A 27,159-nucleotide genomic window follows, 5' to 3' on the forward strand; every position below is an offset into this window, starting at 1 on the left:
TACTACATGTAAAGTACTGTGATAGACATTCAATACCCTATATTCCCTGGCTCTATAAAACAAAAGCTGAAGGCACATTCTTTATGAGTTCTTCATCAAATGTAGATCAACTTCAGAATAATTTCTCTCCAATCTGTTCCCATATCTGCATCACTATTCAAGCCCTTATAATTTCACATGTGAATTATACAAATGCAGACTCTTATCCCAAGCCATTCTCCACTCCACTAGACTGGAGTGATCTTACCAAAAAATGAATCTGATCTTTTTTTTCATTCTTAGCTTTGGGATAAAGTACATACTCTGTGGCAAAGCCCTTCGTGATGTCATTTCCCATTACCTCTTTAGACTCAGTTCCCATTGCTCTTCTACTTGTTTGCTTATTCTTCCCTTTCCCACCCTTGTCCCTCACTTCAATTTGGCAATCCTCTTTCTTCGAGGTAACTCCTACAGAAACTCCTATCTTCATCCAGATTCTGGCATGCCCTAAACTTTTTCTGACCCAGTGTCTCCCGACCCAAGTTATGCATAGTTCTATTGTGGTGTTTGTCATCCAATATCATGCTTATTTGTTTACTGACTGGTGGTGGTAAACAATTCTGAGCCAAGTAGTAACCAAGGACCCTACCTCTTAGCTGAGTCTTCAGGCAAACTCACGTTTGTACTGGGACAAATGTGGACACTTGCTATTCAGATGTTTTATTTACTCATTCAGCAGGTTTGGAGCCCAGGTACTATAAACCATGTCCCTAAGTATATTTTATAATATATATTCATATATTATAAAATATATATAAAATATATTTTATATATAAAAATAATATATATATAAAATATATATAAAAAGTATATTTTAAAATCTATTTTAAATATATATTTTATATATAAATATAATATATATAATATATAATATATTATATTTTAATATAAAATATTTTAATATAAAATATATTTTAAAATAAAATATTTATTTTTACTTTTTGTTATCTTAGAATAGGATCAAGAATAGTTATCTTAGAATAGGAGCAAGAATAACTGTAGACTAGCTATGCTTAAAACAGAGCCAGGAAAAGGAGAAAAATTAAGCTATAAAACTTATTTTGTAAGAAAAGATGTAAGAACTTTTGTATATAAAACTTCTTTTAGCTGGGCTCAGTGGCTCACGCCTGTAATCCCAGCACTTTGGGAGGCTGAGGCGGGTGGATTACCTGAGGTCAGGAGTTCGAAACCAGCTTGGCCAACATGGCGAAACCCCGTTTCTACTAAAAATATTTTAAAACTTAGCTGGGCATGGTCGGGAGTGGTGGCTTACACCTGTAATCCCAGCACTTCAGGAGGCCGAGGCGGGCGGATCACGAGGAGGAGCTCGAGACCATCCTGGCTAACATGGTGAAACCTCATCTCTACTAAAAATACAAAAAATTAGCCGGGCATGGTGGCGGGTGCCTGTAGTCCCAGCTACTTGGGAGGCTAAGGCAGGAGAATGGCATGAACCCAGAATGGCAGAGGTTGCAGTGAGCCGAGATTGCACCACTGCACTCCAGCCTGGGTGACACAGCGAGACTCCATCTCAAAAAAAAAAAAAAAAAAAAAAATTAGCTGGGCACAGTGGTGGGCACCTGTAATCCCAGCTACTCAGGAGGCTGAGGCAGGAGAATCACATGAGCCTGGGAGGCGGAGGCTGTGGTGAGCCAATATCGTGCCATTGCACTCCAGCCTGGGCAACACAGCAAGACACTGCCTCAAAAAAAAAAAAAAAAAAAAAAAGAAAAGATAATATATCAAGAAAAGTAATATGGTAATATGGATAAATAGAAATTATCTTGCATTTTCAAATTATTTGGGAGCAAATATTCTTTTCTCAAATCGAAAAATTCTAAAAATAATTTATGTCTTAATTCTCCACAAACTACCCAGACAACATTTGGCCATTTGGGCAAACTATCCAACATGTATTCAGATATTAAATAAAATATTAGGTCACATTCTAATCCATGACCATACAGAAGTTTTAGAGGGGCATTAAACATGATCTGCCTTTACATTAATTGGATCTAAGAACTACATATCACATACTACATTAAGAAGTCTAGATCCCCTTTATTTGATAAAATTAAGCCAAAGCTTTTTTTAGGATTATAAAATGTTAATCAATTAAACATTTTATTTTTTCCAAATATTCCAATCCAAAAATTTAAGTCTTAAAGCCAGCAAGACCAATAAGTAGGTTTGTAATAAACACATGAACTCAGAATTAATAATCAGTTTGCAAAAAAAAATTTTTTTTTTGAGACAAGAGTTTCGCTCTTGTTGCCCAGGCTGGAATGCAATGGTGTGATCTCGGCTCACTGTAACCTCTGCCTCCAACAATTCTCCTGCCTCAGCCTCCCGAGTAGCTGGGATCACAGGCATGCGCCACCACACCAGGCTGATTTTGTATTTTTGGTAGAGACGGGGTTTCTCCATGTTGGTCAGGCTGGTCTCGAACTCTGGTGGGCAGTGCAGTAGGTGGGAAAATATACTGGACTAGGAGTCATAAGTGGGTTCTAGTTTTAACCTGGCCACTAACTAGTTATATGGCCTCAGGGAAATCACTTTTAATGAGAGAGATAAGCTTACTCACTTCTAAAATCTCTTCCAGCTAAACAAATTTAGAAGTGCACAAGTAAGAAGTTAACATACAGATATTTCTCTAGATTACTTCTGTAATTCAACCACAATGCACTGAAATTCTTGACACCCTTTTTTCTCTTCATATGCCTTCAAAATTGACAATGGCATCTGCTGTTCATTCTTCTTTCCTCCCTAGCACATCATGTGCTTATAATACATTTTGTATATAAAGATGACACTAGTGATCCAAAATTAGTGGGTGACTAATGATGGACCCATCAACTCTCATTCTGTCCTCCTAAAAAATGTCTTGCAGTTCCCCAGTGACTTAGCTGGCCAAAGTACAGACAGTGGTTATGAAACAGCATTTTTCTCTGTGTGAAGCCAACTAACCCTGTTAGCTGGACATAAGATTGATAATGTCACGCTTACTGGTAAGCAATTTAACTCATTCTCATTAACATCTAGCAAAATAAGTTGAGAGGAAAGCTACTATTAAATCTGTTACACTCTTGGGAGCCCCATTTTGCAAGAAGGCGGCAGACACTTATGATCCATTGAATATATTAGTGTTTAGTCTGTGATTCTGAAATATACTTCCAAAACACACACGGATTCGGAGAAAAAAACAGGACAAGGTGATGCGAGTATGTAAGTATCCCCTAAGATAGGTCCCTGAAAAATCCTTAGTAGTATATCACATTTGGATACGCTTCAGTCGCAGGAAGGCAGGAATGCTGGATTGAAAACACAATACCAGGAACCTAAGAGAAGTCTGAAGGAAAAGACAAGTATATGCGTATATATTTTCACTGGAAAATGACGTGAAGCAAAACTAAAAAACAAAACAGTAAGGCAAAGATGGTCACGCGAATGGGAGAGATGTACGCCAGCGTCAAAAGCGAGGTTTAAAGAATTTACTCAGTTGTCAACATCGGTGAAAATCGCATGTGAAATCTTTGTCAGGACTCAGTGTGATGCTGAACTACAATCATTCACTGTTCCTAGCAACTGTGCACAAGTATGCTGGAGCCTTTAACAGAATAAAGTGCTTGGGGAAAACCTCTCACAAGAGGACAAAGGGTCAACGTTACAGCATGAGCCGCCCCAAATCTGAGTGCTGTCAGGAAGGGGAGATGGAGGAAGGTATTCCAAGGGTGAATAGGAATCAGCCAAGGCGAAAGAAAACATGTGCGTGGAGGTGGAGGTTGGTAATATATGGCCACCCCGTCTCCCCTCCGAAGATGCCATAAAAGGGGTGGGATGGCATCAGGCGTCAGGTCCCAGGTCCCCGGCCCCCGGCAGTGAGGTGGGCGTAGAAAAAGGCGTAGAAGAGGGTCTGGGAGACGCGGCATTCCAGGGGTTTGGCGACAGCACCACTCCATCCCTCCGCAGAACGCAGGCCCCCTCTCACCTGGGCGCCGCCGCCTGGCAGCTGCGGGCAGCGGGGAGAACTGGGGAACACGTCCAAGTCACTCTCTTCCTCAGCCTCACCCTCGGCCCGAGGGAGGCTCCAGGGTCCCGGAGGCGGCCACGGTTGTTCCATGTCCGGCTGCTCCGGGTCCTACAACCGCCCTTGGCCCTACAAGTGCCACTGCCAACAGACTTGGCGTGAATGGAACCTGCTGCGCCGAGCCAGAAGCCCAGCCGGGGGGTCGGGGCCGTTACCCAGAATCCCTCCACTGGCCGCGACGCCGCTGCACACCCGGCGACAGCCTGGGCCTCGCCGCCGGCGGACGGCGGAAGAAATAGTCGGCGCGGTGCGTCACTTCCGGTTGGGGCGGGGCTGTGGAGGCGCGTCCCGGGCCCTTTGCGTGTAGTGGGTGGCTCTGCAATTGTATTCCTGTTTCAAGCCCCGTTTTCTTGCAGCTCTTCGGCACTGCAAACTTAACCGCTGATGGCGCTGTGGGTGGAGAAACGTTTGTTAGGTAGCGTTATATATTGTTATCTGGTGTTCCCTATACCGAAAACGGCGGGTCCTGGCCGCCGGGAGGTACTCAGACCAGGTGTCCACTTTACATGTTGCTTAAAAATTGCAACTCATTCCTTTACATTGACATTTAAACCAGTGATTCTAAGGCAGAGTTGGGGCGGAGGGAGGAGAATTTTGAACAAGCGGAGCCAATTTTCGTCTCATTTCTAATTACAGGCAACAACAGAATTCTGCGAAACTTGGTTGGTTGGAGGAGCACGCCAAAAATAAAGTACCGGAGCCAGCACGGCTTCAAAAAAATTAGGATCAGTACCGCTAGTAGCGAACGCATAAGAAGGGCTTCCTGTATGCCTGCGTATCTTGTTTAAGCCTAAAGATACGTACTCTCTTTATCCCCTTTTTTTGAGACGAGGAAATAGACCCAGCATGCCCGAGATCACACATTTTACAAGGAAGAAGTAGGATCCAGACCCAGGGAGTTTAACTTCAAAACTTGCACGTTTAACAATCAGGTCTTGCTGCCCTACTCATAAAGAGACCCAAATAAAAACAACATGACGCCATTTTTTTCCATGTATTTAGATTGGCAAACTTGTGAAGTCGCTTAATACCAAATGTGTACCAAGACGTAAGGAAATGATGTGAGAATGTCATTAAGTATAACCTTTTAGGAGGAGTAATTTGACAATATGAGAGGCTTGAGCGGATTGATTCAGCAATTTCACCACTAAGAAAGTATGCAACAATTATTTTTGCACCAATATCCAAAGATTTACTACAAAGATTTCTGGCAGCAATTTTTGTGTGTGTGTGGCAAGAAAAAAAAAAAGCATTCTAATTGTCCATCGATAGAGGAACTTAAATTATGGAAAATTAATACAATGGCATATTACCCTTTTTAAAAAAGTAAATTGTATCTGAATATGCTGATATATAAATACCTCCAAAAGGTATTGAGTTTTAAACAAAGCAACTTGCAGAATTAAACATATGCGTACGTATACAGAGAGAGAAGAGAGAGGGATGGTATTTGTTTGCGTCCGTGTGTGTGTGTGTGTGTGTGTGTGTGTGTGTGTGCGCGCAGAACATTCCTGGAGGATATGCAAGAGACTGTTAATGATTACCTCTGGTGGGTGAGCCTAGGAAGGAAAGCTTCTGAGGATCTTTACTTTCCACATTTAGCTTCCCTGTACTGTGCTGTTTGAATATTTTTCCAATGAATGTATACTATAATTATAGTATTATAACAGTACAAGATTACTATAAAATTAATTACAAATAAAAGCTGAGAATCACTTTTGCACCTAAACCTTTTGAATTTAGGGGTGAAAGTCACAGGAGAGACTGGAAAGGGAGGAAGAAAAGAAAAACATTTTTCTCTTTGCTTCCATGAAGCCACAAAGTGCTTTGAATAGTGCCTGGCATAAAGTAAGCCCTATATAAACGCTAATGCTGTTAGTTTTTCTCCTACCTCTTTCACTACTTCTCCTCAGTCTTCTTCCCTTCTAGCTGACCTCTAACTTTAGAGTTCCTCATATTTTGGCCAGTGAGGAGAATCCTGTTTATTCCTGTGGCTTTAAATAACATCTGTGTATCTATAATTCTCAAATTGAAATCCAAGTCCTGACCTTACCCCTGTGCTCCAGACTCATGTCTACCCGCTGATTTGTCATCTCTTTTTCATGGTTCATACACATCTTAAATTTAACACATCCAAACCCTTGATCTCACCCCCTTCCCCAAACTTCTTTGGGTCTTCTCCGTGTCAATCAATGGCATCACCATCCAGTCCAAAACCTAGAGTTCAGCCTTAGTTCCTCCCTCTCCTTTGCCTCTCATACCAACAGCAAGTCCTACTGTTTTTACCCCCAAATACATCTTGAATCTATGTTCTTTCCTGCTTTACTGCGTACTCCCTAGGCCAGAACACTATGATTGCTTCTCAGAACTACTGCAGTAGTCTTCCATGCTTCTGTTCCATTCTTGCTCCTTACAATCTCTTCATACTGTTGCCAGAGAGATTTTTAAAAAATACATAAATCATATCATGTCTCACCCCTGCTATATCAATTATATGCTTTCAATGCAAATAACTGAAACCTCAGCTAAAAGAAACCTAAACTATAAGGACATTTATTGTGTATTTAACAAAAAGAATGACCCCAGGATAGGCTTAGCAGTTTGAAGATGTCATTAAATATTCAGGTTCAGGCCAGGCGTGGTAGCCTACACCTGTAATCCCAGCACTTTGTGAGGCCAAGGCGGGTGGATCACTTGAGGCCAGGAGTTCGAGACTAGCCTGGCCAACATGGCAAAACCCCATCTCTACTGAAAATACAAAAATTAGCCAGACCTGGTGGTGCATGCCTGTAATCCCAGCTACCCGGGAGGTGGAGGTTGCAGTGAGCTGAGATCGCAGCATTGTACTCCACCTGGGTGACAGAGCGAGACTGTGTCGCAAAAGAAAGAAAGGAAAGGAAAGGAAGGGAAAGGAAAGGGAGGGGAGGGGAAGGGAAGGGAAGGAAAGGAAAAGGAAAGGAAGATTCAGTTTCTTTCAATCCCTATCCCTCCTCCCCAGCATCCTAAATCTGTTTACTTTCATCTTCAGGCTTGTTACATCATGGTTGCAGGATGGCTGCTACAGCTCTGGACATCACATCAAAATATGGCGGAAGCTAAAGCAGGAAGACAGAGAAGGAGGCAAAACAGCTTTATTCACTTGTGGCTCTCATATGAAGAATAAAGATATTTCTCGAAATCTTCTAGTGAAATCCTTATATCTTATTGGCCAGAACTGGCTTACATAAATTATGATTTGTTGTCTGGAGCTGGATGCATTGCTACCTAAACAAAACTGGAGTTCTGTTAGCAAGGAGGAAGAGTTTGTGGCAGTAAGGTAGGCAATCACATTCTCTGCCATAATTGATAAAGTTCCTGTGAAATCTAGTGACAGCCTAATTCCTGAGTGTCATTCCTTTCTTTTTTTTTTTTTTTTTTTTTTTTTTTTTTTTTTTGAGATGGAGTCTCTCGCTCTGTCTCCCAGGCCGGAGTGCATGGACTGCAGTGGCGCCATCTCAGCTCACGGCAACCTCCACCTCCTGGGTTCAAGCGATTCTCCTACCTCAGCCTCCCGAGTAGCTGGGATTACAGATGTGCACCACCACACCCAGCTGATTTTTGTATTTTTAGTAGAGACGGGGTTTCACTATGTTGGCCAGGCTGGTCTCGAACTCCTGACCTCAGGTGATCCGTCCGCCTCGGCCTCCCAAAGTGCTGAGATTACCGGTGTGCACCACTGCACCCGGCCCTGAATGTCGTTTCTTAAACCCTCTCCCTAACACCTTCCTTGCCCTCTCCCACCCCAAAATCTCTCTTGGACTCCTTTCAGTTCCTCAAACATGGCAGTTCCTTTCCTAACTCATGGCCCTTTCGAGTTGCTATTCCCTTTGCCTTTTCTCTTACTTTGAAAGGCTTGTTAGTGGTCATGCTTTTCTTCTTAGGTCTTAGACCAAATCTCATACTCTTAGGCCAATCTGGCCAGTGAGTCTAAATGAAGTTCTCATTTCTTCTTCAACCTGTTCTATTTTACCACCTTGTATATTTCCTTTCTACTATTCATCATACTATTATTTTATGTTCACTTAGTTATTATGTTTCTTACCCCAATAGAATGTAAGCTCCATGAGAGCACAGATGGTTTCTTATTCACTCTTGTACTTACATGGCTCAGAACAATACCTGGCTTACAGTAGACACCCAATAAATGTGGGCTGAATAAATGGATAGAGAATGAATGAATGGAAACAAGCATAAAAGAAAAGGTTAAATAAAGGCAGAAGATGGTGAAAAAGGAATAGGAAGAAGTATATTTTGGTAGGAGATAAGGAGTGGATATAATGATATCAGAAGTAGCCTCATCTTGAGCCATTGCTGACTTCAGGATCTGAATCCTGTGCCCTGGCATAGTAAACACTTATCTTTGGAAACAGTTTTTGCTATGTTACCTAGGTCGGTCTCAAACTCCTGGGCTCAAGAGATCCTCCTGCCTTGGCCTCTCAAGTGGCTGGGATTACAGGCATGTACCACCACGCCCAGCTCCAGTAGACACTTTTAAAACAAGTCTTGGAACTTAATCATACACTTCTACTTTCTTATTTTGGATAATAAATAAAATTCCTTGGAAATTGCTTTGGGTCATAATTTGCCTATTACTCCCATGGACATAGAGCTAGCCAGCTGAAACTCAAAGGAGCAAATTAGGTTTTTTTCTGAGTAGAAATTACTTTTAAATGGAAAGACTATGTAGTCCAAAAAGCCCAAGGGCAGCCCTTGTGGAAGGACTTGTGTTGCATCATTATGTAAGCATTGAGCCTACAAATGCCAGTAAATGAAAGCACAAGCCAAAGAGTAACATGAGTCTGACTCATAAACTCTAATAAAGTTGGGTGAAACAGAACCCATGTGTGGGTCCACATCCCAAATGACTTCAAGATTGTTAAAAGCTGTGCAATTGCAATTTGATTCCTTCCTTGGAAGATTCCTGGAAAATTCTTGAGAAGCATGTATATGTAAAGAAATACTCAAATTGCCAGCTCCTGTTTTGGATATTCATGCAGAGATCACTATTATAATACAGCGCTGGCCAGGCGCAGTGGCTCACGCCTGTAATCCCAGCACTTCGGGAGGCCGAGGCAGGCGGATCATGAGGTCAGGAGATCGAGACCATCCTGGCTAACACAGTGAAACCCTGTCTCTACTAAAAATACAAAAAATTAGCTGGGCATGGTGGTGGGTGCCTGTAGTCCCAGCTACTCGGGAGGCTGAGGCAGGAGAATGGCGCGGACCTGGGAGGCGGAGCTTGCAGTGAGCCGAGATTGTGCCATTGCACTCCAGCCTGGGCAACAGAGCTAGACTCCGTCTGAAAAAAGAAAAAAAAGCAAAACAACCAGCGCTACTTTTTCCTCTTTAAGTGGATGTCCCTCTGAATTACTTGTAAAGCATTATTACACACCACAATAATTTTCTCATCTCATCTGCATTTGAGGTGAGTAGATCCATTACATTTTCTCTTTCAGTATGTGTAAGACTTATATTGAAGGGAATTTTATATGTTAAAGGTTTTTTAAAATTGTTATTATGATTTTTTTTAAGAGACAAGATTGTGCTCTGTCACACAGGCTGGAGTGCAGTGGCAAGATGATAGCACACTGCAGCTTCCAACATCTGGGCTCAAGGGATCCTCCCACCTCAGCCTCCTGAGTAGCTAGGACTACGAGTGCATGCTGCTATGCCCACCTAATTTTTTTTTTAATGTAGACATGGGTTCTCTCTATGTTGTCCAGGCTGGTCTTGAACTCCTGACCTCAAGCAATCCTCTGGCCTCTACCTCACAAAGCACTGGGATTACAGGTGTCAGCCACCATGCCCAGCCTATTGTGAGTATTTTTTTAACACAAAAAAGAATAAAATTACAGAAACCCCATTCATCCATCACCCACAGTCAATAATTATCAAGATTTTACAACATTTGCTTTATCTATTCCTTTTATTCATTGACTGGAATACTTAAAAGCAAAATCTTAGACATTAAATCATTTTACCACTACATACCTTAATATATGTCTCTAAACAATGTTAATATTTGCCTTACATAAACACAAGGGCATTATCATATATATATAATGCCCATTTATCATGTATATAAAAATTAATTGCTTGGTGTTATCTAATGTCCAAACCATAATCAAATTTCCCTGATAGGCTGGGCATGGTGGCTCATGCCTGTAATCCCAGCACTTTGGGAGGCCAACGTGGGCAGATCAACTGAGGTCAGGAGTTGGAGACTAGCCTGACCAACGTGGAGAAACCCTGTCTCTACTAAAGTTACAAAAAATTAGCCGGGCATGGTGGTGCATGCCTGTAATCCCATCTACTCGGGAGGCTGAGGCAGGAGAATCACTTGAACCCGGGAGGCGGAGGTTGAGATGAGCCAAGATTGCACCATTGCACTCCAGCCTGAGTAACAGGAGTGAAACTCTGTCTCAAAAAAAAAAAAAAAAATTCCCTGATAGTCTCAAATATTGCATTTTGTTTGTTTGAATTAATGTCCCAACAAAGTCCACATATTCCATTTGGTTGTGAGGTCTCTTAAGTATCTTTTAATCTAAATCAGTTCCCTCACCTCTTCCTTTTTTTTTTTTTTAATGCCATTGACTTATTGCAGATTAACTGGGTTAGGGGTCCTATAGAATGTCCCAGATTCTATTTATTCATTTATTTAAAGACAGAGTTTCACTCTTGTTGCCCAGGCTGGAGTGCAATGGCACGATCTCAGCTCACCGCAACTTCTGCCTCCCAGGTTCAAGTGATTCTTCTGCCTCAGCCTCCCGAGTAGCTGGAATTACAGACATGTACCACCATGCCCGGCTACGTTTTTTGCATTTTTAGTAGAGACAGGGTTTCTCCATGTTGGTCAGGCTGATCTCGAACTCCCGACCTCAGGTGATTCACCTGCCTCGGCCTCCCAAAGTGTTGGGATTACAGGCGTGAGCCACTGCGCCAGGCTCTATTTATTTATTTATTTGTTTGTTTGTTTAGTTATTTATTTATTGAGACAAGGTCTGACTCTGTGGGCCAGGCTGGAGTGCATGGCACAATCATGGCTCACTGCAGCCTCAACCACCCAGGCTCGGATGATCCTCCCACCTCAGCCTCTCAGGTAGCTGGGACTGCACGTTATGTGCTGGAATGTCCCATGTTCTGTTATAAATTTGTCTGCCTGCTTCCTTTTGTTGTCATTAACATGTTTTTCTATCCTCCATATTTCCTTTAAGTGAAGTTAACTCTAGAGCAATGCTGCCCATTAGAACTTTCTGTGATGATAAAAATATTCTGCCTGCATTATCTAATACCAGTAGCCACTGGCAACATATGGGTATGTGTGCTTTAAATGTGACTAATGCAATGAGGAACTGGATTTTAAATGTATTTAGTTAGCCGGGCGCGGTGGCTCACACCTGTAATCCTAGCACTTTGGGAGGCCGAGGCGGGCGGATCACCTGAGGTCAGAAGTTCGAGACCAGCCTGGCCAACATGGCGACACCCCATCTCTACTAAAAACACAAAAAATTAGCTGGGTGTGGCGGCGGATGCCTGTAAACCCAGCTACTCAGGAGACTGAGGCAGGAGAATTGCTTGAACCCAGTAGGCAGAGGTTGCAGTCAGCCAAGATTGTGCCACTGCACCCCAGCCTGGGTGACAAGAGCGAGACTCCATCTCTAAATAAATAAATAAATAAATGTATTTAGTTTTAGTTCAGTTAGATAGCTATAAATGGCTACCATATTTTTATCATTGGACAGTGCAACACTCACTGTAGTTGATTAGATTCAACTACAACTTTCTTGGTAAATGTGCTTCATAGGTACTTCGTATGAATCGTATAGGGAAGCATATAATGTACCTATAATGATGCAGAGTGGGGCTGGAATTGATCAGTGAGTTCATATGGTGACAGCCAGATTCTGCTAATGTAAAGTTTGCCTAAAGGATATTAACATTAATATATATAAATTATATGTGTACATGTGTATGTATGTATATATGTATGTGTGCATATATATGTATGTATATATGTATATACACACTTCATCTTTTTTATTTATTTATTTATTTTTTGAGATGGAGTCTCGCTCTGTTGCCCAGGGTGGAGTGCAGTGGCGCGATCTCAGCTCACTGCAAACTCTATCTCCTGGGTTCAAGCGATTATCCTGCCTCAGCCTCCCAAGTAGCTGGGATTACAGGCGTGTGCCACCACACCCCACTAATTTCTGTATTTTTAGTAGAGGCAGGGTTTCACTTGTTGTCCAGGTTGGTCTCAAACTCCTGACCTCAGGTGATCCGCCCACCTCAGCCTCCCGAAGTGCTGGGATTACAGGCGTGAGCCACTGCACCCTGCTATACTTCATCTTTTTGCAGTTTGTTAGAACCAAGGAAAGAACTCAGTGTAGTTCATTGAGCTTTCTCATACATACAAAAGTGAGAAAGGTAAAACTTTCTTCTCTGTGTATCAGAGTTTGAGAAAACTAAACTATTACAGAACATTTTAGAGAAAGACTTTGGAGAAGGCCAAATATAAGACAATTATTTCTTGGGTCTTGAGACTGGGCCCATGCTTTAAAAGAAATAAAAAATCATTGACCTGGAAATGCACTACTACTGAAATAATCCAGATCATTTCATGTTCTTGGGTGTTTTTTCGTTTTTGTGTTTCTTCCTTTTCAGGCATTTCTTACAAATGCAAATGACTAACTCACTTTGGAAACTCAATCTGCTGGTGTTATTCATACTTGCTAATGAATAATTCACTGCTCAAAAGATTGTAGGGCCTGACAAATGAGTCTGTTGAGTCCAGATATAAACAAATGGCTTACAACAGGACTCTGAGGGTCTTTTTTTAAATCACTTATTATGAAATACAGCTGTCCTTTTACTCTAATAAGGGAGTGTGGGTGTGACGGAGAGAACAGGCCCTCTTTTCTTACCTGCCGCCTTGTCTGACAACCCAGGTAGCCTTTCTTTTTGCTGTAGATGGGGAACCGCTGGCAGGAAGAGGAGTCAGCATGCACTGAACAGTGCTGTAAAACCTGACTTGACTAACATTTCCCCTTTCAGATTATGAAAGCCACAGACTCTTTTCCTGGAAAAATGCATATATGCACATGTAGGAAATGCTGCCTATCATTTCAGGAGGTTTAAGACCCCTGAGATAGCCAGGAATCACAGGATAAGAAGCCCTGCACTGGAAGCAGAAGTGGCAGACACACTTGCCTGGATATTTTTATGGCATGCAGTATATAGGATATAGCTCCAAAAGCTGAAGAAGCCAGTTCCTGCTCCTTTCTATATTCCCAGACCAATCCTTTCTATTATTTTACATTTTCTACTTGTTTTAATGTGGTTTCCTTTTTGGATTAAATAATGCAAGTACTTGGCAAAAATATATTTTTTAAGTACCTATAGATATTCAATGAAAAATAACTTCCTCTCTGCTTCCCTACCCCAGGTCCCTCCCCAGAGGCACACATTACAATAGCAGCTTCTAGCATATCTTTTCAGGGATATTCTAAGCATATATGTAGATACAATATTCTCCTTCTCTCCCAAATGGCAGCACATTGTATACATTTTTTATGCCTTTTTTTTCTTGGCTCTATATTTTAGAGACTATTTACTATTAGAATATATAGCTCTGTCTGCCTCATTCTTTTTCCATGCTGCATAATATTCCATCATATGGCTAAACCATAACTGATTTCATCTGATCGTACCTAATGAACATTTAGTTGGTTTCCAGCATTTTTTCAACTAGAAATAATTGTGCACCATATGTTTTTGTGAAAGTATACCCATGGGATAAATTCTTAGCAGAATTGCTGAGTCAAATTAAACATTCTGATAGACATTATCAAATTGCTCTCCAGATAAGTTATAAGTGGTAGGCAGAATAATGGCCCCCAAAGATATCCACATCCTAATCCCTGGAACCTGTGCATATGTTACCTTACATGGTAAAGGGGAAATTAATGTTGTAGATGGAATTAAGGTTGCTGATCAGCTGACCTTAAATTAGGGAAATTATCCTGGATTATCTGGGTGTTTCACAAAGGTACAATCACAAAGGTCCTTAAAAGTGAAAGAGAGGCCAAGCATGGTGGCTCATGCCTGTAATCCCAGCACTTTGGGAGGCCGAGGCAGGTGTATTACTCGAGAACGGGAGTTCAGGACCAGCCTGGCCAATATGATGAAACCCTGTCTCTACTAAAAATACAAAAATTAGCTGGGCATGGTGGTGCGTGCCTGTACTCCCAGCTACTCGGGAGGCTGAGGCAGAAGAATGGCTTAAACCTGGGAGGCGGAGGTTGCAGTGAGCTGAGATCGCACCACTGCACTCCAGTCTGGGTGACAGAGCGAGACTCTGTCTCAAAAAAAAAAAAAAAAAAAAAAAATGGGAGAACCAGAGAGATGGCAGCATGAGAAGGACTTGGCTCTATGTAGCCAGTTTTGAACATGAAAGAAGGAAACTTTAAGCCAAGGAATACGAGCAACCTCCAGAAAAGCAAGGAAACAGAAAGGCAAGGAATGCAGCCCTGCAGGCACTTTGATTTTAGCCCACTGAGATCTGTGTTGGACTTCTCACAAAATTAAATAATAAATTTGTCTTGCTTTAAGCCCCTAAATTTGTTAAGCAGCCATAGGAAATGAATACATTGTATGTATTTACACTCCCATCAATGTGTTTTCCCATACCCTTCCCACTAGTGCTGTCTCTTTAATAGTTTCTTCCTTTCATATGAATACACTTATTATTTGAAATATTTATGATTTTTGTCTTATAATTAATTTTTTTAGTTAAAAAAAATCTCAGCCATAATTATCTGTCATATTCTTGTTCTTTGTTAATTTACTCTTTGGAAAATCCCCGTTTGGGGCATGTTTCATTTTCTTGTCTGGGGCCAGGATGTGAACAGGATGTGCTGCTGTATCATTTCTGCAATGCTGATGTCACTGCTGGCCAAGCTGCACTGCAGATACTCTCTGGAAATAGCAGTTGTTCATTGAAATCTGTTTGCTGCCACCAAGAGGTACCTACCCAGGTAATAAAGCCTTTCTCTTGAAGTGGTGACAGTCCAATCCTTAAAAGGCTTTGTTGGCCCCCGGCAGAGGTGGACAGCCTCAATGATAAATAACTTTGCAAGATGAGTGAGAGGGACTGGGTGTGTATAGCAACTGCCACATCTCCACAGCAGCTGAGAGCCTCAGGTAACCATGGCGGGGACAATTAGGAGAGTGTGAAGTATCCCCATCAACTCACTTAATATCACCATAGCAGATTAGCAGAAGTAGCTGTGCCTGGTCCTTTCTAATTCTGCAGATTTCTTTTACCCATTGTGATGGGACCTCTCTTTATCCATGTACATTAACCCCCACAGATTGGCTTGACCATCTCTGCATTTAATATTCAAAAATATTTATTATCTTCTATCCTATTTAGGGTATAAACGCTTAGCCATGCAGAGTTTACAGATTACGGAGACAAATAGTAATCAAGAGTCACAGGAACAAATGTAAAACTGCTATTATGGCAGTCGCTACAAAAAGGAGATATATATATTTATATGTATGACATAAGATATGATATTGAGATTCCACCTTGTCAGCAGAAGAGAGGTCTTGGTGGGGTATGTAAATCTGTATACATGTGTTAATCAATATCTGCAATGGATGACACTCTAAGTAAAGGGTATAGAGTGAGGAAAGGAAAGGACCTAGAAACATTGCTTAGCCAGAGGAGGATAAACAGACAAAGAAAGAATAGCCAGAAAGTTGGAGGGAAACCAGAAGAGAGCTGTGCCCTAGCAGCCAAGCAAGGAGAGTCCAGTTAGATCAAGAGTTAAGACTAAGAAGAGCATACAATGGAACACTGTGTCTCTAGAGATCAACAGGATGTCTATATTGCAGACCCAGTGATGTGGTAGGGCACACCTGGATTCAAATGTGGCTGCTCCCTTATTAGGTCTGTGGCTTTTAGTAAAAGGCTGTCTAGCTTCAGATTCTGCATCTGTAAAATAGGGATAATATCTCCCTGATAGAGTTATTGTAGGGTTGAGATGAATTAGCACACGCAATGTGCCTAGCACTTTGCAGATCCTCAATAAAGACTGATTCTTCTCTCCCAATACAACTCTGGCTATTTATTAATTTGTTTTGCTTGTCACTCTCCTTGATTTCTTAGCATTGGTGTTGGTGACCTACCTGTTAGGATCATCACAGGTCCTGTCCCACATCACTCTGGGTGTCAGCAAGTTGTGAGTGACAAATCAATGATCTGGACACTATAGATAGTTAGGTGCCCACCTGTATCTCTTGATACGCAGAGAGACACAGCACTAGGAACTGGATAAGGATACAATATGCCCTTCTTCATCATACCAAGTTTTTCCCTTCCAGGGAAATAAACTCCAGTTACCAAAATGAATACCTAATCTTGTCTTGACCATCCTTCTGCACTATTTCCAATTGTATAACTCTCTAATGCAAAATATTAGTAATAAATAACTGAACATAATTTAGGATTTAAAATTTTTTTTTCAGAGGCAGCATTGGCCTTCCTAGATTTTTTGGATTGCTAGAAGGAGCCACTACCTGCTCCTTTCCTTCATTTTTGTCTATTAGATGTAGTGAATGTCCCCTACTCATTCAGAACTCTTGCTCTGCCCACCACCTCTGACAGTGTTTACAGTAACTGTGGTTTTGGCAAATGCAATAACTACCCATTGGACTACTCAATGCTTGCCTTAAACTAAACCCCAGAAAAGGCTGGACACCGTTATGGAAAGACTGACATATTTCTATTGCTGCTAACAGGGGATACCTAACTTTTAAATATGTTTAAGAATTAACCTTATATTTCTAACTAGCACACGTTTGTTATTGACGGTGGCCATGTTTTCCGAAGCAAACATAACATTTAATAAGCAAAAGAGTATTTTTAGGAACAGGCAACTATATTAAATGAGAATTGTTACAGAAACTACAAGGCTTGGGGTCGTGCAGCTACTAAACGTGTACTATTTAAATTATAACAGACCTATGATCTCATTCTACTTTCAGAATGAAAACGGTAAACATTTTAACATGGTAATTGGGGATAGCAGGAGCTGATGGAAAGAAAATCGGGATTGTTAGCATTTCTCTGTCCGTCTAGCACGCCAGACAGGGCCAGTCTCTCCGGTTGGGGGCACTGCGTGGGCAACAGCCACCGCGCCTCCCAGCCGCGCACCGTGAGGGCGCGCGTCTGCGCTGGGGCCTCGCGCGCGTTCCACGACGAAGACTGCGCGTTTGAGTGTCCCTGGCAACGCCACGCTTCCGCCTTCTGGAAGCCTGCACTCCAGCTTCGAGTGTGAGAGACCCGTCCCGGTGGGAGGGACCTGGGCTGGGGGGGACGGTGGGGGAACAAGGGGGTGGGACTGGGGAAGCTTCTGGGAACATTTGCTCTAGGTATTCAGCTAAACTAAGAAAAACTGGTCCAAGGCTCGGCACAAAAGGATCTTTTCATTCCAGTCCTTTCGCCCACGCAGGGAACGATGCCTCTGGAGGTGGTGGTGGAGCTGCAGATCCGGGCGGTAAGAGATCGATGAACTCCCCCTCCTTAACCTCAAGTCGGACTCTAAATAGTCTCAGGTGGTTTTCAACAACCCTCCCCCACATCCCCCCCTTACCACAAACACATCATTATCTTCTGGGACAGATCGTACCTTTGTCTTTAAGATTCTCCATATTGGTTTTCCCTGACTTCCTAACCTTTAATTCAGCTCCACCTGTTCCCACTTTTTTTTTTCTGTTCTAAAGCTAACATGTTTCTTATCTTTATCATGAATTTTTAATTTCTTTTCAAACAACCCTGCATTAAGTCCAGGTAGAATTTATTTTCTTCTCCTGGATAAAGATCTGTGAAAGGATTTTAAACTTCTTTAAATAACCAGGGAATAATTTTAAAAAGCTCCATCACTTCCTGATTATTTGCCAACTCTATGAACCAATCAGATATTTTCTATGATATTTCCCCTTACTGATGGCTCTGGCTTGCTAATTCCAAAAGGGAAATCAATCAATCAATCTTTTGTAATTACCAAATCTTTCCTAAGTGAAGTGCTGTGGCAGAGTGACTCCATGGTTTCTACTTGGGGGTCTGTCACTCCCTCTTATTTCAGTTTCCATTTTCCAATCCTTCCATGTAGTTAGTGACAGAATATCATGCCGCTTTTCCTCTAGGGGCTTTTCTACTGGCTATGATTACAAGCACAATGCTAACAGGAAATTGTCTTGGAATCTGGTTGTCTTCCATACAATTGGCAAATGGTGTGGTTTCATCATACATGTGGGTGTGAAAGGTGATCACCATTTCCTGGATTTGTCCCACTTTGCTGACAGCAAATAGGGCTAGACCATATTAGTAGTGCTATACCAGTTTTAAGCTCTAAAAATTGTGCAGGAAGAAGGAACTCTTGAGAAGCTAAGTGATAAATCTATCTCCCTCCTCATCAAGGCAAAAATTAAGCAAGTTTTCATCTCACTTCATTCACCATTATTTGTTAATTTTATTTTGATTTTTAAAAGGCATTATTCAGTGTACAATTAACAAAGAAATCAGTTTTCTACTCTAATGTACTTAGGATGCTTCAAAAACATCAGGTGAAATGATCTATGCTTTAAGAGCCAGAAAACTCAGGCCTCAGCAACTAAAACAGAGAATTCCAAAATTGTAATTACAAATCAGATGGTAAGCCTAATTTCATGCCCCTAATATTCAGATTTGTGGACACTGCAAGAGGAAATATCATTTGCTTCCAAATATCTGGCTTGAATATTGCTGCAGTTAAAGGATCTCGCTAAGGTTAAACAACAAACCCAAACCACTTAGAGCTTCACAGTTTAGCTGCTTTAGCAAGTGAAGAGGTAGTCGGTATTCAGGATGTTGTGGGAATGCAAATGATTTGATTTTGAGGCATGGCTGTTCCTTTTTCAGTATGCCCCTCACTCTGAACAAGCTCATGCTTTCACTCAATCAAAACCTACTTATCACAGCCATTCTCCAGGTTCCGAACCTCAGTATGGCAGATCAAAGTCCATAATAATTTCTATTTATAAATGCCAAAATAGTCATTAAGATAATCTGAGGACATCACTTCCATAGGTAATTTAAAGGATTTCTTTTCAGGTAGAGCAGCACTTAAAGCACATACCTTCTCCAGTCTTTCTGGGTCAAAGAATAATGAGCAGAGTCCACCCTGCGTTTGGTGGTCTTTGGTCTTATGATTTGGGGAGGCACCATGGATGAACAGCTTTAAATGTAAAGGTCAATGTAAACAGAAATTTTGGAGTTTTATCTTGTGCCTGGTATAGCAGCAGACTCCCATGATGAATTTCAAGTTAAATACTGTTACCTAAAATGTGCTGTACCTCAGAAAACGGAATTCCACGTGAAAAACTGTAGCATACAGGTATATACGAGAAAGCTTATGTTCTTGCATTGAGAAGACGTTCCTTCTCCCCACTTTATTACCCTGAAAGAGGAGCATTATTCTTTATTCAGTGGAGATGACTGGCAGCAGGGCCCCATCTCCTGTCATACTGGTCACTGGCATAATATGTGGTCAGCCTATTCCCAAACTTTCAGTTCCTCTAACTTTCCCCAGCAACTTAGTTTCTCTGCCCTCTCTCATGCCATGTTAGGTTGTAAACAGAAATAAGCATGGGGCCATGTCCCATTCTTCCTTTTCTATGAGCATCTTAGATATGCCTACCTTTTAAGTGATTCCTCTTTAAGCAAGTTCTTGGCTTTTTCTCTGAATGCTAAAAGACAGTTAGGGAGTCGTGGGAAATAAAGATCTTTTGAGGGGTGGAGAGAGAGGAGAGAAAGACAAGTATTATAATCTCTTTTCCCACTACCCGATCCACAAATATGGAGAGAGATAATAAATTATAGAGATAATAAAGTAAAAAAGCTTACCAAGAAAATCAGGATTAAGAAGAAATCTCCCAACTGTGGCAACAGATCTTCAGGGAATAAACTAGAAAAACCTATGTCTTGGACTTTAAAAATACTGTTTAAAATCTACCTCAGGAAAAGGACTAGGATTAGTACATGACCTGTCTGCATGTATATTTACAGAATGAACATCATGTTTCTTTCTCGAAGTTCAGTTTACAAGTGGTATGTTGATTTAGGGATTACCACAAAACACAAACCTTACTGATACCAACTTTTAACAGCAACAGTATAACCACCTCAGCTTGTTTTCTTTGCAGTTGTCCTGGAGACATAAACAGTTGTTGAATAAATATACAATAGAGGATTTTTTGGGTTTTTTTGCTTTCCCTAATATGGCTGTGTTCAGTAATGGCCAGCGTGTGCTCCAGCCTAGCAGCACATCAAGATCATGGGACACCTGAAATCCCAAAGGAAGCCTGAAATGCCTAAGAGGGACAAGCGGGATGGCTGCTGGTTTAGGTTGGCATCATCGAATGTGGAAACCTTCAGACTTCCTGGTGCCATAATCAATGAGATGGTGTCATCGTTGACTCCACAGTAAAAAGAGGACCGGAGCATTATGGGGTGAGAGCCAGCAATAGTCCACGATGCTGTACTGCATGTAGCCCAGAAAAAAGCCAAAAGCTACGTCGGTGACATTGTGCCGCCCCAGCATGACCCTGGATAGGCCCAAGACGAAGGCCCACAGAACCACCAGCACCCTCAGTGGAATGGCCAGCACCAGGTGGTTCAGGATGAACCTCGACATCAGGGCGGCCCTTGTGGCATGGCCCGAGGGGAAGGAGTACTTGTCCACCGACAGAGTGACAAACATGTCCATCTGGTTGTGGGCCGGGCGACGCCTGCGGACCAGCCCTTTGATCAAGGCCACCAGCAGCAGGTCCAACAGCAGGGCGAAGAGCAGGTTCATCAGCACCTCGCGCCCGGCCCAGCTGTCGCTCCTGCACAGGCAGTAGAGGGTGCCCAGCAGCCAGGGGATGCCGTGTCCCGAGATCTCCAGCAGCTTCATAAGGGGTCGCACGCTGCCCCACGACGAGCTCTCTCCCGCGCACACCCCCAGCTTCTTGGACAGCCACAGGTCGATGGCCAGCAGGGAGCGCAGGGCGATGCCCAGGAAGGACGGGTTCAAGTCCATGCGGTCCTCCTCGGGCAGCGGAGGCGCGGGCGACTGCGAGGGGCCCGCCGCGGCCAGGGGGAAGGAGCCGCGGCGGTGAACTGGGCTCTCCGATGCACGGAGCCGGGCGCAGGTGGGGTCCACGCCCGTAGCGCGGCTGCTGAGCAGGGACTGGAACTCAAACCTGCTGCCGCCGCCACCGCCGCCATGGGCTGGGCTGCCGGGGCTGCTGCTGCTGCTGCTCGAAGCGGAGACGCCCAGCGGCCGTCCCTCGATGCTCCTCCGGGGACTTGGCATCGCGGCTGGCGGCCCGGATCCCGGGACCCGGCCGGACCAAACAGAGGCTTCCCGGCCCTGCAGCCTCTTCCGCTTCCGCACTACCATCCCGGAGGGGCGGGGAGAGGAGCCGGCGAGAGCGCGACTGTGACACCTGGTGGAGACGTGGGAGGGAACTGGAATTTCCAATGTGAGGAGAGCAGAGGGGAGGATGCTGGCGTTGGGAGGTACAGGTGAGGGAGTGAGGTGATGGGGAAAACGTCAGTGTCTGTGGGAGCTTAAGAGAAATAGAGCCCCGTGTAACAAAACAAAGCAAAGCCCGTTTTCTCTCTCTTGTTTGTTGTTTTCTTTCTTTTTAAGATTTCTTGCCCAGGAGTGTACCTGCCTGGCAAACAAGATGTGTACCTCGGGGTCTACCTCATGAATCAGTACCTGGAGACAAACAGCTTTCCCTCTGCGTTCCCCATTATGATTCAGGAGAGCATGAGATTTGAAAAGGTGATCTTGACTTTCTCATTGGCTTTTGTTGTCTGAAGATAACCTAAGAGTTCTTATAAAGAACAGAGTTCTTACAGCATTATTTCGTAAATTTCATTTTTAAAAAAATTATCCGAAAGCACTTCAGCACAGTGCAAAACCGCAGTCGGCCTTGAAGCAAAACCACAGTTGGAACACTTGCTTTTGTAATGCAGGTCTGAGCCAAGTTCTGTCAATCTAGTGCTAAATACCCTGGTTGATGTTTCCTATTCTTGGAACTCCCATGGCATTTTTTAACTGGAGCAAAGAGAGCATTTCTGAATGTTTTTGGAGGTGTTAGAGGTAGTTGCATTACATTTATGAAAGGGATTATTAATAAACTGTGGACCTTAGAAAAAACTGTGTTAGACCAAGAAAAATAACGAAAAAAAAAAATAATGAAATTAGTTAAATCCTGTAACTAAAATCCTGTAACAAAAAGGCCGTTCAGATTTACTGTTTCCTCAGATCATACCTAGATTATTTAGCTACAGTGATAAAGGCTAGATTCCATTCTGGTGAATAACATGGTGATATAAATAGTCAAAACATTACCAGCCTTCTTCACACTAAACTATTCATAGAATATTGATGTTATGACTATGTCATCACTGACAATCTCTTAACATTTTTGTTTTGGAATTTGGAGATGGAATCAGTTTTAACCTTAATAAGTCTAATGATTTTGCCCCAAACAATGTCATTGAGGGAGATCTGGGGAGAAGGAAGGCTACAGAGTAGAGCATGTCACCTTTTTTAAAAAAATTATAGTTTAAGTTCTAGGGTACATATGCACAACGTGCTGGTTTGTTATATATGTATACATGTGCCATGTTGGTGTGCTGCACCCATTAACTCATTCCCCCCACCCCACGACAGGCCCCCGTGTGTGATGTTCCCCACCCTGTGTCCAAGTGTTCTCATTGTTCAGTTCCCACCTATGAGTGAGAACATGCGGTGTTTGGTTTTCTGTCCTTGTGATAGTTTGCTGAGAATGATGGTTTCCAGCTTCATCCATGTCCCTACAAAGGACACGATCTCATCCTTTTTTATGGCTGCATAGTATTCCATGGTGTATATGTGCCACATTTTCTTAATCCAGTCTATCACTGATGGACATTTGGGTTGGTTCCAAATCTTTGCTATTGTGAATAGTGCTGCAATAAACATACGTGTGCATGTGTCTTTATAGTAGCATGATTTATAATCCTTTGGGTATATACCCAGTAATGGGATGGCTGGGTCAAATGGTATTTCTAGTTCTAGATCCTTGAGGAATCACCACACTGTCTTCCACATGGGTTGAACTAGTTTACTGTCCCACCAACAGTGTAAAGGTGTTCCTGTTTCTCCACATTCTCTCCAGCACCTGTTGTTTCCTGACTTTTTAATGATCGCCATTCTAACTGTGTGAGATGGTATCTCATTGTGGTTTTGATTTGCATTTCTCTGATGACCAGTGATGATGAGCATTTTTTCATCTGTCTGTTGGCTGTGTAAATGTCTTCTTTTGAGAAGTGTCTGTTCATATCCTTCACCCACTTTTTGATGGGGTTTTTTGATTTTTTCTTGTAAATTTGTTTAAGTTCTTTGTAGATTCTGGATTTTAGCCCTTTTGTCAGATGAGTAGATTGTAAAAATTTCCTCTCTTTCTGTAGGTTGCCTGTTCACTCTAATGGTAGTTTCTTTTGCTGTGCAGAAGCTCTTTAGTTTAATTAGATCCCATTTGTCAATTTTGGCTTTTGTTGCCATTGCTTTTGGTGTTTTAGTCATGAAGTCCTTGCCCATGCCTATGTCCTGAATGGTATTGCTTAGGTTTTCTTCTAGGGTTTTTATGGTTTTAGGTCTAACATTTAAGTCTTTAATCCATCTTGAATTAATTTTTGTATAAGCTGTAAGGAAAGGATCCAGTTTCAGCTTTCTACATACGGTTAGCCAGTTTTCCCAGCACCATTTATTAAATAGGGAATCCTTTCCCCATTTTTGTTTTTGTCAGGTTTGTCAAATATCAGATGGTTGGGGATGTGTGGTATTATTTCTGAGGGCCTCTGTTCTGTTCTATTGGTCTGTATCTCTGTTTTGGTACCAGTACTGTGCTGTTTTGGTTACTGTAGCCTTGTAGTATAGTTTGAAGTCAGGTAGCGTGATGCTTCCAGCCTTGTTCTTTTGGCTTAGGATTGTCTTGGCAATGCGGGCTCTTTTTTGGTTCCATATGTACTTGAAAGTAGTTTTTTCCAATTCTGTGAAGAAAGTCATTGGTAGCTTGATGGGGATGGCATTGAGTCTATAAATTACCCTGGGCAGTATGGCCATTTTCACGATATTGATTATTCCTATCCATGAGCATGGAACGTTCTTCCGTTTGTTTGTGTCCTCTTTTTTATTTTGTTGAGCAGTGGTTTGTAGTTCTCCTTGAAGAGGTGCTTCACATCCCTTGTAAGTTGGATTCCTAGGTATTTTATTCTCTTTGAAGCAATTGTGAACGGGAGTTCACTCATGATTTCGCTCTCTGTTTGTCTGTTATTGGTGTATAGGAATGCTTGTGATTTTTGCACATTGATTTTGTATCCTGAGACTTGAGCATGTCACTTTTAAAGGTCTGGAAAGTGATGCCCAGAAAGTGACCTATCTGTTTCAACCTGAGGTTGACAGCGGAGATGAAGATCAATTTTCTGAAGGGCTAAGGTTGTATGTAACATTTTTATAAATCACAACCTATTAATTTAAATGAAGAATGTACCAAACTGGCTGGATAAGTGAGGAGAGAAATAAATGGCTATTACCTTGGAACATATACTCAGAATCTAAAGGAACTTAGTTCTCCCATTTAAATGTTAGAAATGGTAAAAAGTTGGTGGTAAAAGTGCAGTCTTTCCCCCATCCCAATAATTTTCTTATTAGTTATATCAATTTTGAATTTGCTCTGTAGAAGCCTTTTTTTTTTTTTTTTTTTTGGAGACAGAGTGTTGCTCTGTCACCTAGGCTGGAGTGCAGTGGCAAGACCTTGGGGCACTGCACCCTCTGCCTCCCAGGTTCAGGCATCTGCCACCATACCAGGCTAATTTTTGTAGTTTTAGTAGAGACAGGGTTTCACCATGTTGGCCAGGCTGGTCTCAAACTCCTGGCCTCAAATGATCTGCCCGCCTTGGCCTTCCAAAGTGCTGGGATTACAGCATGAGCCACTGCATCTGGCCTGTAAAAGTCTTTAAAAATATTTTTATAAGAAGCCCAAAGATACAAAATTGTAGAAGCACACAACTAGATAACTCCAACCTCCTTGATTTGTCAAAGAGAAGAGTGAGCCTGAGTCACATTTCAGATGCCACTACGGCTCTGTTGAAAAGCTGTACATTTGAGATTACTAGTCAAACAAATCATGGAACCACTTTTTCATTTTATAAAATTCAGTCAATTAATTGTCCTCTTGCATGAGTTGTTTGGGTTCATATTCCTTTCTTCCTGTTGGTTTTAGCTTCCTTGTATCTGTTCCCTTCTCTAGCTGCAACTACTTTCAGCAGGTAGTGAAAAAATTTTCTTTTCCTCGGATCTTCTGTTTAATTCAAAATGGAATTTTCTGAAGCATTTGGGTCAACAAGTTACTCATAAGAATATATAAGTCATTGTTTAAGCAGTTCATGTTGATTATTTACTCCCCAAGATCATACTTGAGAAAATCCTTAGGTATGGATATATTAGTTTCCTAGAGCTGCTATACAAAAGTACCACAAATAGATGGCTTAAACAACAGAAACATATCGTCTCACTGTTCTGGAGGCTAAAATTCTTGAAATCAGAGTATGAGCAGGGACATCTTCCTTTTAAAGGCACTAGGGAAGGACCTATTCCAGGCCTCTCTCCTAGTTTCTGGTATAGTTCCTTGGCTTGTGGCAGTGTAATTCCAATATTTACACGGCATTCACTCTGTGTGTGTACTGTTAAAAAAAATTGGGGGTGGGGGAAGTCATTAGGCTGGGGCAGCTCCAGTGCTTTAAATTCCTATGTAAGCAAACTGAAGCCCAATGTAAACAGTAAAACTAGAGACATTTACCAAACAGATGCCACCAACGAACCTCTAACTAGAGATTTTACCAATAAGAAACTGCCAACTAACCTTTAACTAGAGACTTTACCTATCAGAAACTGCCAACTGATCTCTAACTAGGATCTTTCCATTCCAACAAATTAAATATATTTTCTTTGTCTTATTTTCATGTCAGCCTGTAAAAGCTTGCTGCCCATAATGCAGCAGCGGAGGTCTCTGAACCTCTTTTAGTTCTGAGTGCTGCCTAGTTTATGAATCGCTCCTTGCTCAAATAAATTTAATTTTGCCTAAAGTTTTTTTTCTTTTCTTTGTCTTTTTTTTTAAAAAACAGTTTCTGTGCTCAAATTTTTGCCCTTCCTAAGGACACCAGTCTTATCAGAGGCCTACCCTATCCCAGTATGATCTTATTCTAATTTAAGTAATTTTATCTGCAGTGACCCTATTTGCAAACTAAGGTCACATTCTGAGATACTGGGTTTAGGACTTCATTCCATGAATTTTTGGGGGGACACAATTCAACCCATAACAATGGGTAAAATGAAAGGATTGTTAAAATAATTTGGGCAAAAAAAACCCACTTACACACATTTGCTTGATAAATCCAAGTCAGTAGGACAAAAATTGATTATATGAGACACTTTTATTTTTGTTTAAGTTTGAATACCGTTTAAATCAGAACTTTAAAGCCTGAAATCAAGCTCTGCCGAAAATGTTTTGTTTTTCTTAGGGCCTAGAGCTTAGGGGGAAAGACAGGGTGTACCTTTATTTCAATCCTATCCCAGGCCCTTTTATTTCAAGAAGAAAATATAAAGATTTGGCAATGGCTAGACAGATATTACAATGTTTTTCTTGTGCTTCAAGATACACTTAAAACTTTTGAGACTCTTCTCTTTTTCTTTTCTTATTCTATGGGAGTGTAGCTGCTAGTACTTAGCTTTTGTTTTGTGTTACACATAGGTAATATTTCTTTTTATGTTCCTTTTTAGCACAACCAGTTGCTTGGAGAGAGAAACCATTCATTCAGTTAACATTTAATGAGTATCTGTTGTATA

General features: G+C 41.8%; 4 protein-coding genes across 24 annotated transcripts in view; 2 read left to right on the plus strand and 2 right to left on the minus strand.

Moving 5' to 3' along the window:
* The window catches only part of CDC37L1 (cell division cycle 37 like 1, HSP90 cochaperone), a 27,019-nt gene extending 22,678 nt beyond the window's left edge, over nt 1–4,341 (minus strand). The window contains exon 1 of the mRNA XM_003823363.4: nt 4,028–4,341. Within this exon, the coding sequence (XP_003823411.1) occupies nt 4,028–4,159 (132 nt within the window). The 5' untranslated portion in view covers nt 4,160–4,341. The remainder of the gene's footprint in view (nt 1–4,027) is intronic.
* AK3 (adenylate kinase 3) overlaps nt 1–7,304 on the plus strand; it is a 67,562-nt gene extending 60,258 nt beyond the window's left edge. Inside the window, exons 7-8 of one of the 2 annotated variants that reach the window (XR_010109172.1) lie at nt 4,763–4,788; nt 7,155–7,304. The gene's annotated coding sequence lies outside the window, so the exon portion shown is untranslated. The remainder of the gene's footprint in view (nt 1–4,762; nt 4,789–7,154) is intronic. The other variant, XR_010109173.1, reaches the window with a different exon arrangement.
* A 6,778-nt stretch (nt 7,305–14,082) lies between these two features.
* SPATA6L (spermatogenesis associated 6 like) overlaps nt 14,083–27,159 on the plus strand; it is a 170,222-nt gene continuing 157,145 nt past the window's right edge. For 15 of the 20 annotated variants that reach the window (XR_008619788.2, XR_008619795.2, XR_008619798.2 and 12 more), the window contains exons 1-2: nt 14,083–17,730; nt 21,910–22,047. Coding sequence is in view for 6 of the 20 variants with exons in the window: in XM_055092188.2 (XP_054948163.1) it covers nt 17,692–17,730; nt 21,910–22,047 (177 nt within the window). In the remaining 14 variants the exon portion in view is untranslated. Of the gene's footprint in view, nt 17,731–21,634; nt 21,783–21,909; nt 22,048–27,159 lie in introns of those variants that run through there. The other 5 variants (XM_034967080.3, XM_055092186.2, XM_055092187.2 and 2 more) reach the window with 4 other exon arrangements.
* Nucleotides 18,686–21,693, minus strand: PLPP6 (phospholipid phosphatase 6). Its single transcript, XM_024930068.4, has one exon. The coding sequence runs from the start codon at nt 21,655–21,657 to the stop codon at nt 20,680–20,682; it is 978 nt and encodes a 325-aa protein (XP_024785836.2). The 5' UTR covers nt 21,658–21,693; the 3' UTR covers nt 18,686–20,679.

The sequence above is a fragment of the Pan paniscus genome, chromosome 11, assembly GCF_029289425.2.
Source record: "Pan paniscus chromosome 11, NHGRI_mPanPan1-v2.0_pri, whole genome shotgun sequence".
NCBI classification, from domain to species: domain Eukaryota; kingdom Metazoa; phylum Chordata; class Mammalia; order Primates; family Hominidae; genus Pan; species Pan paniscus.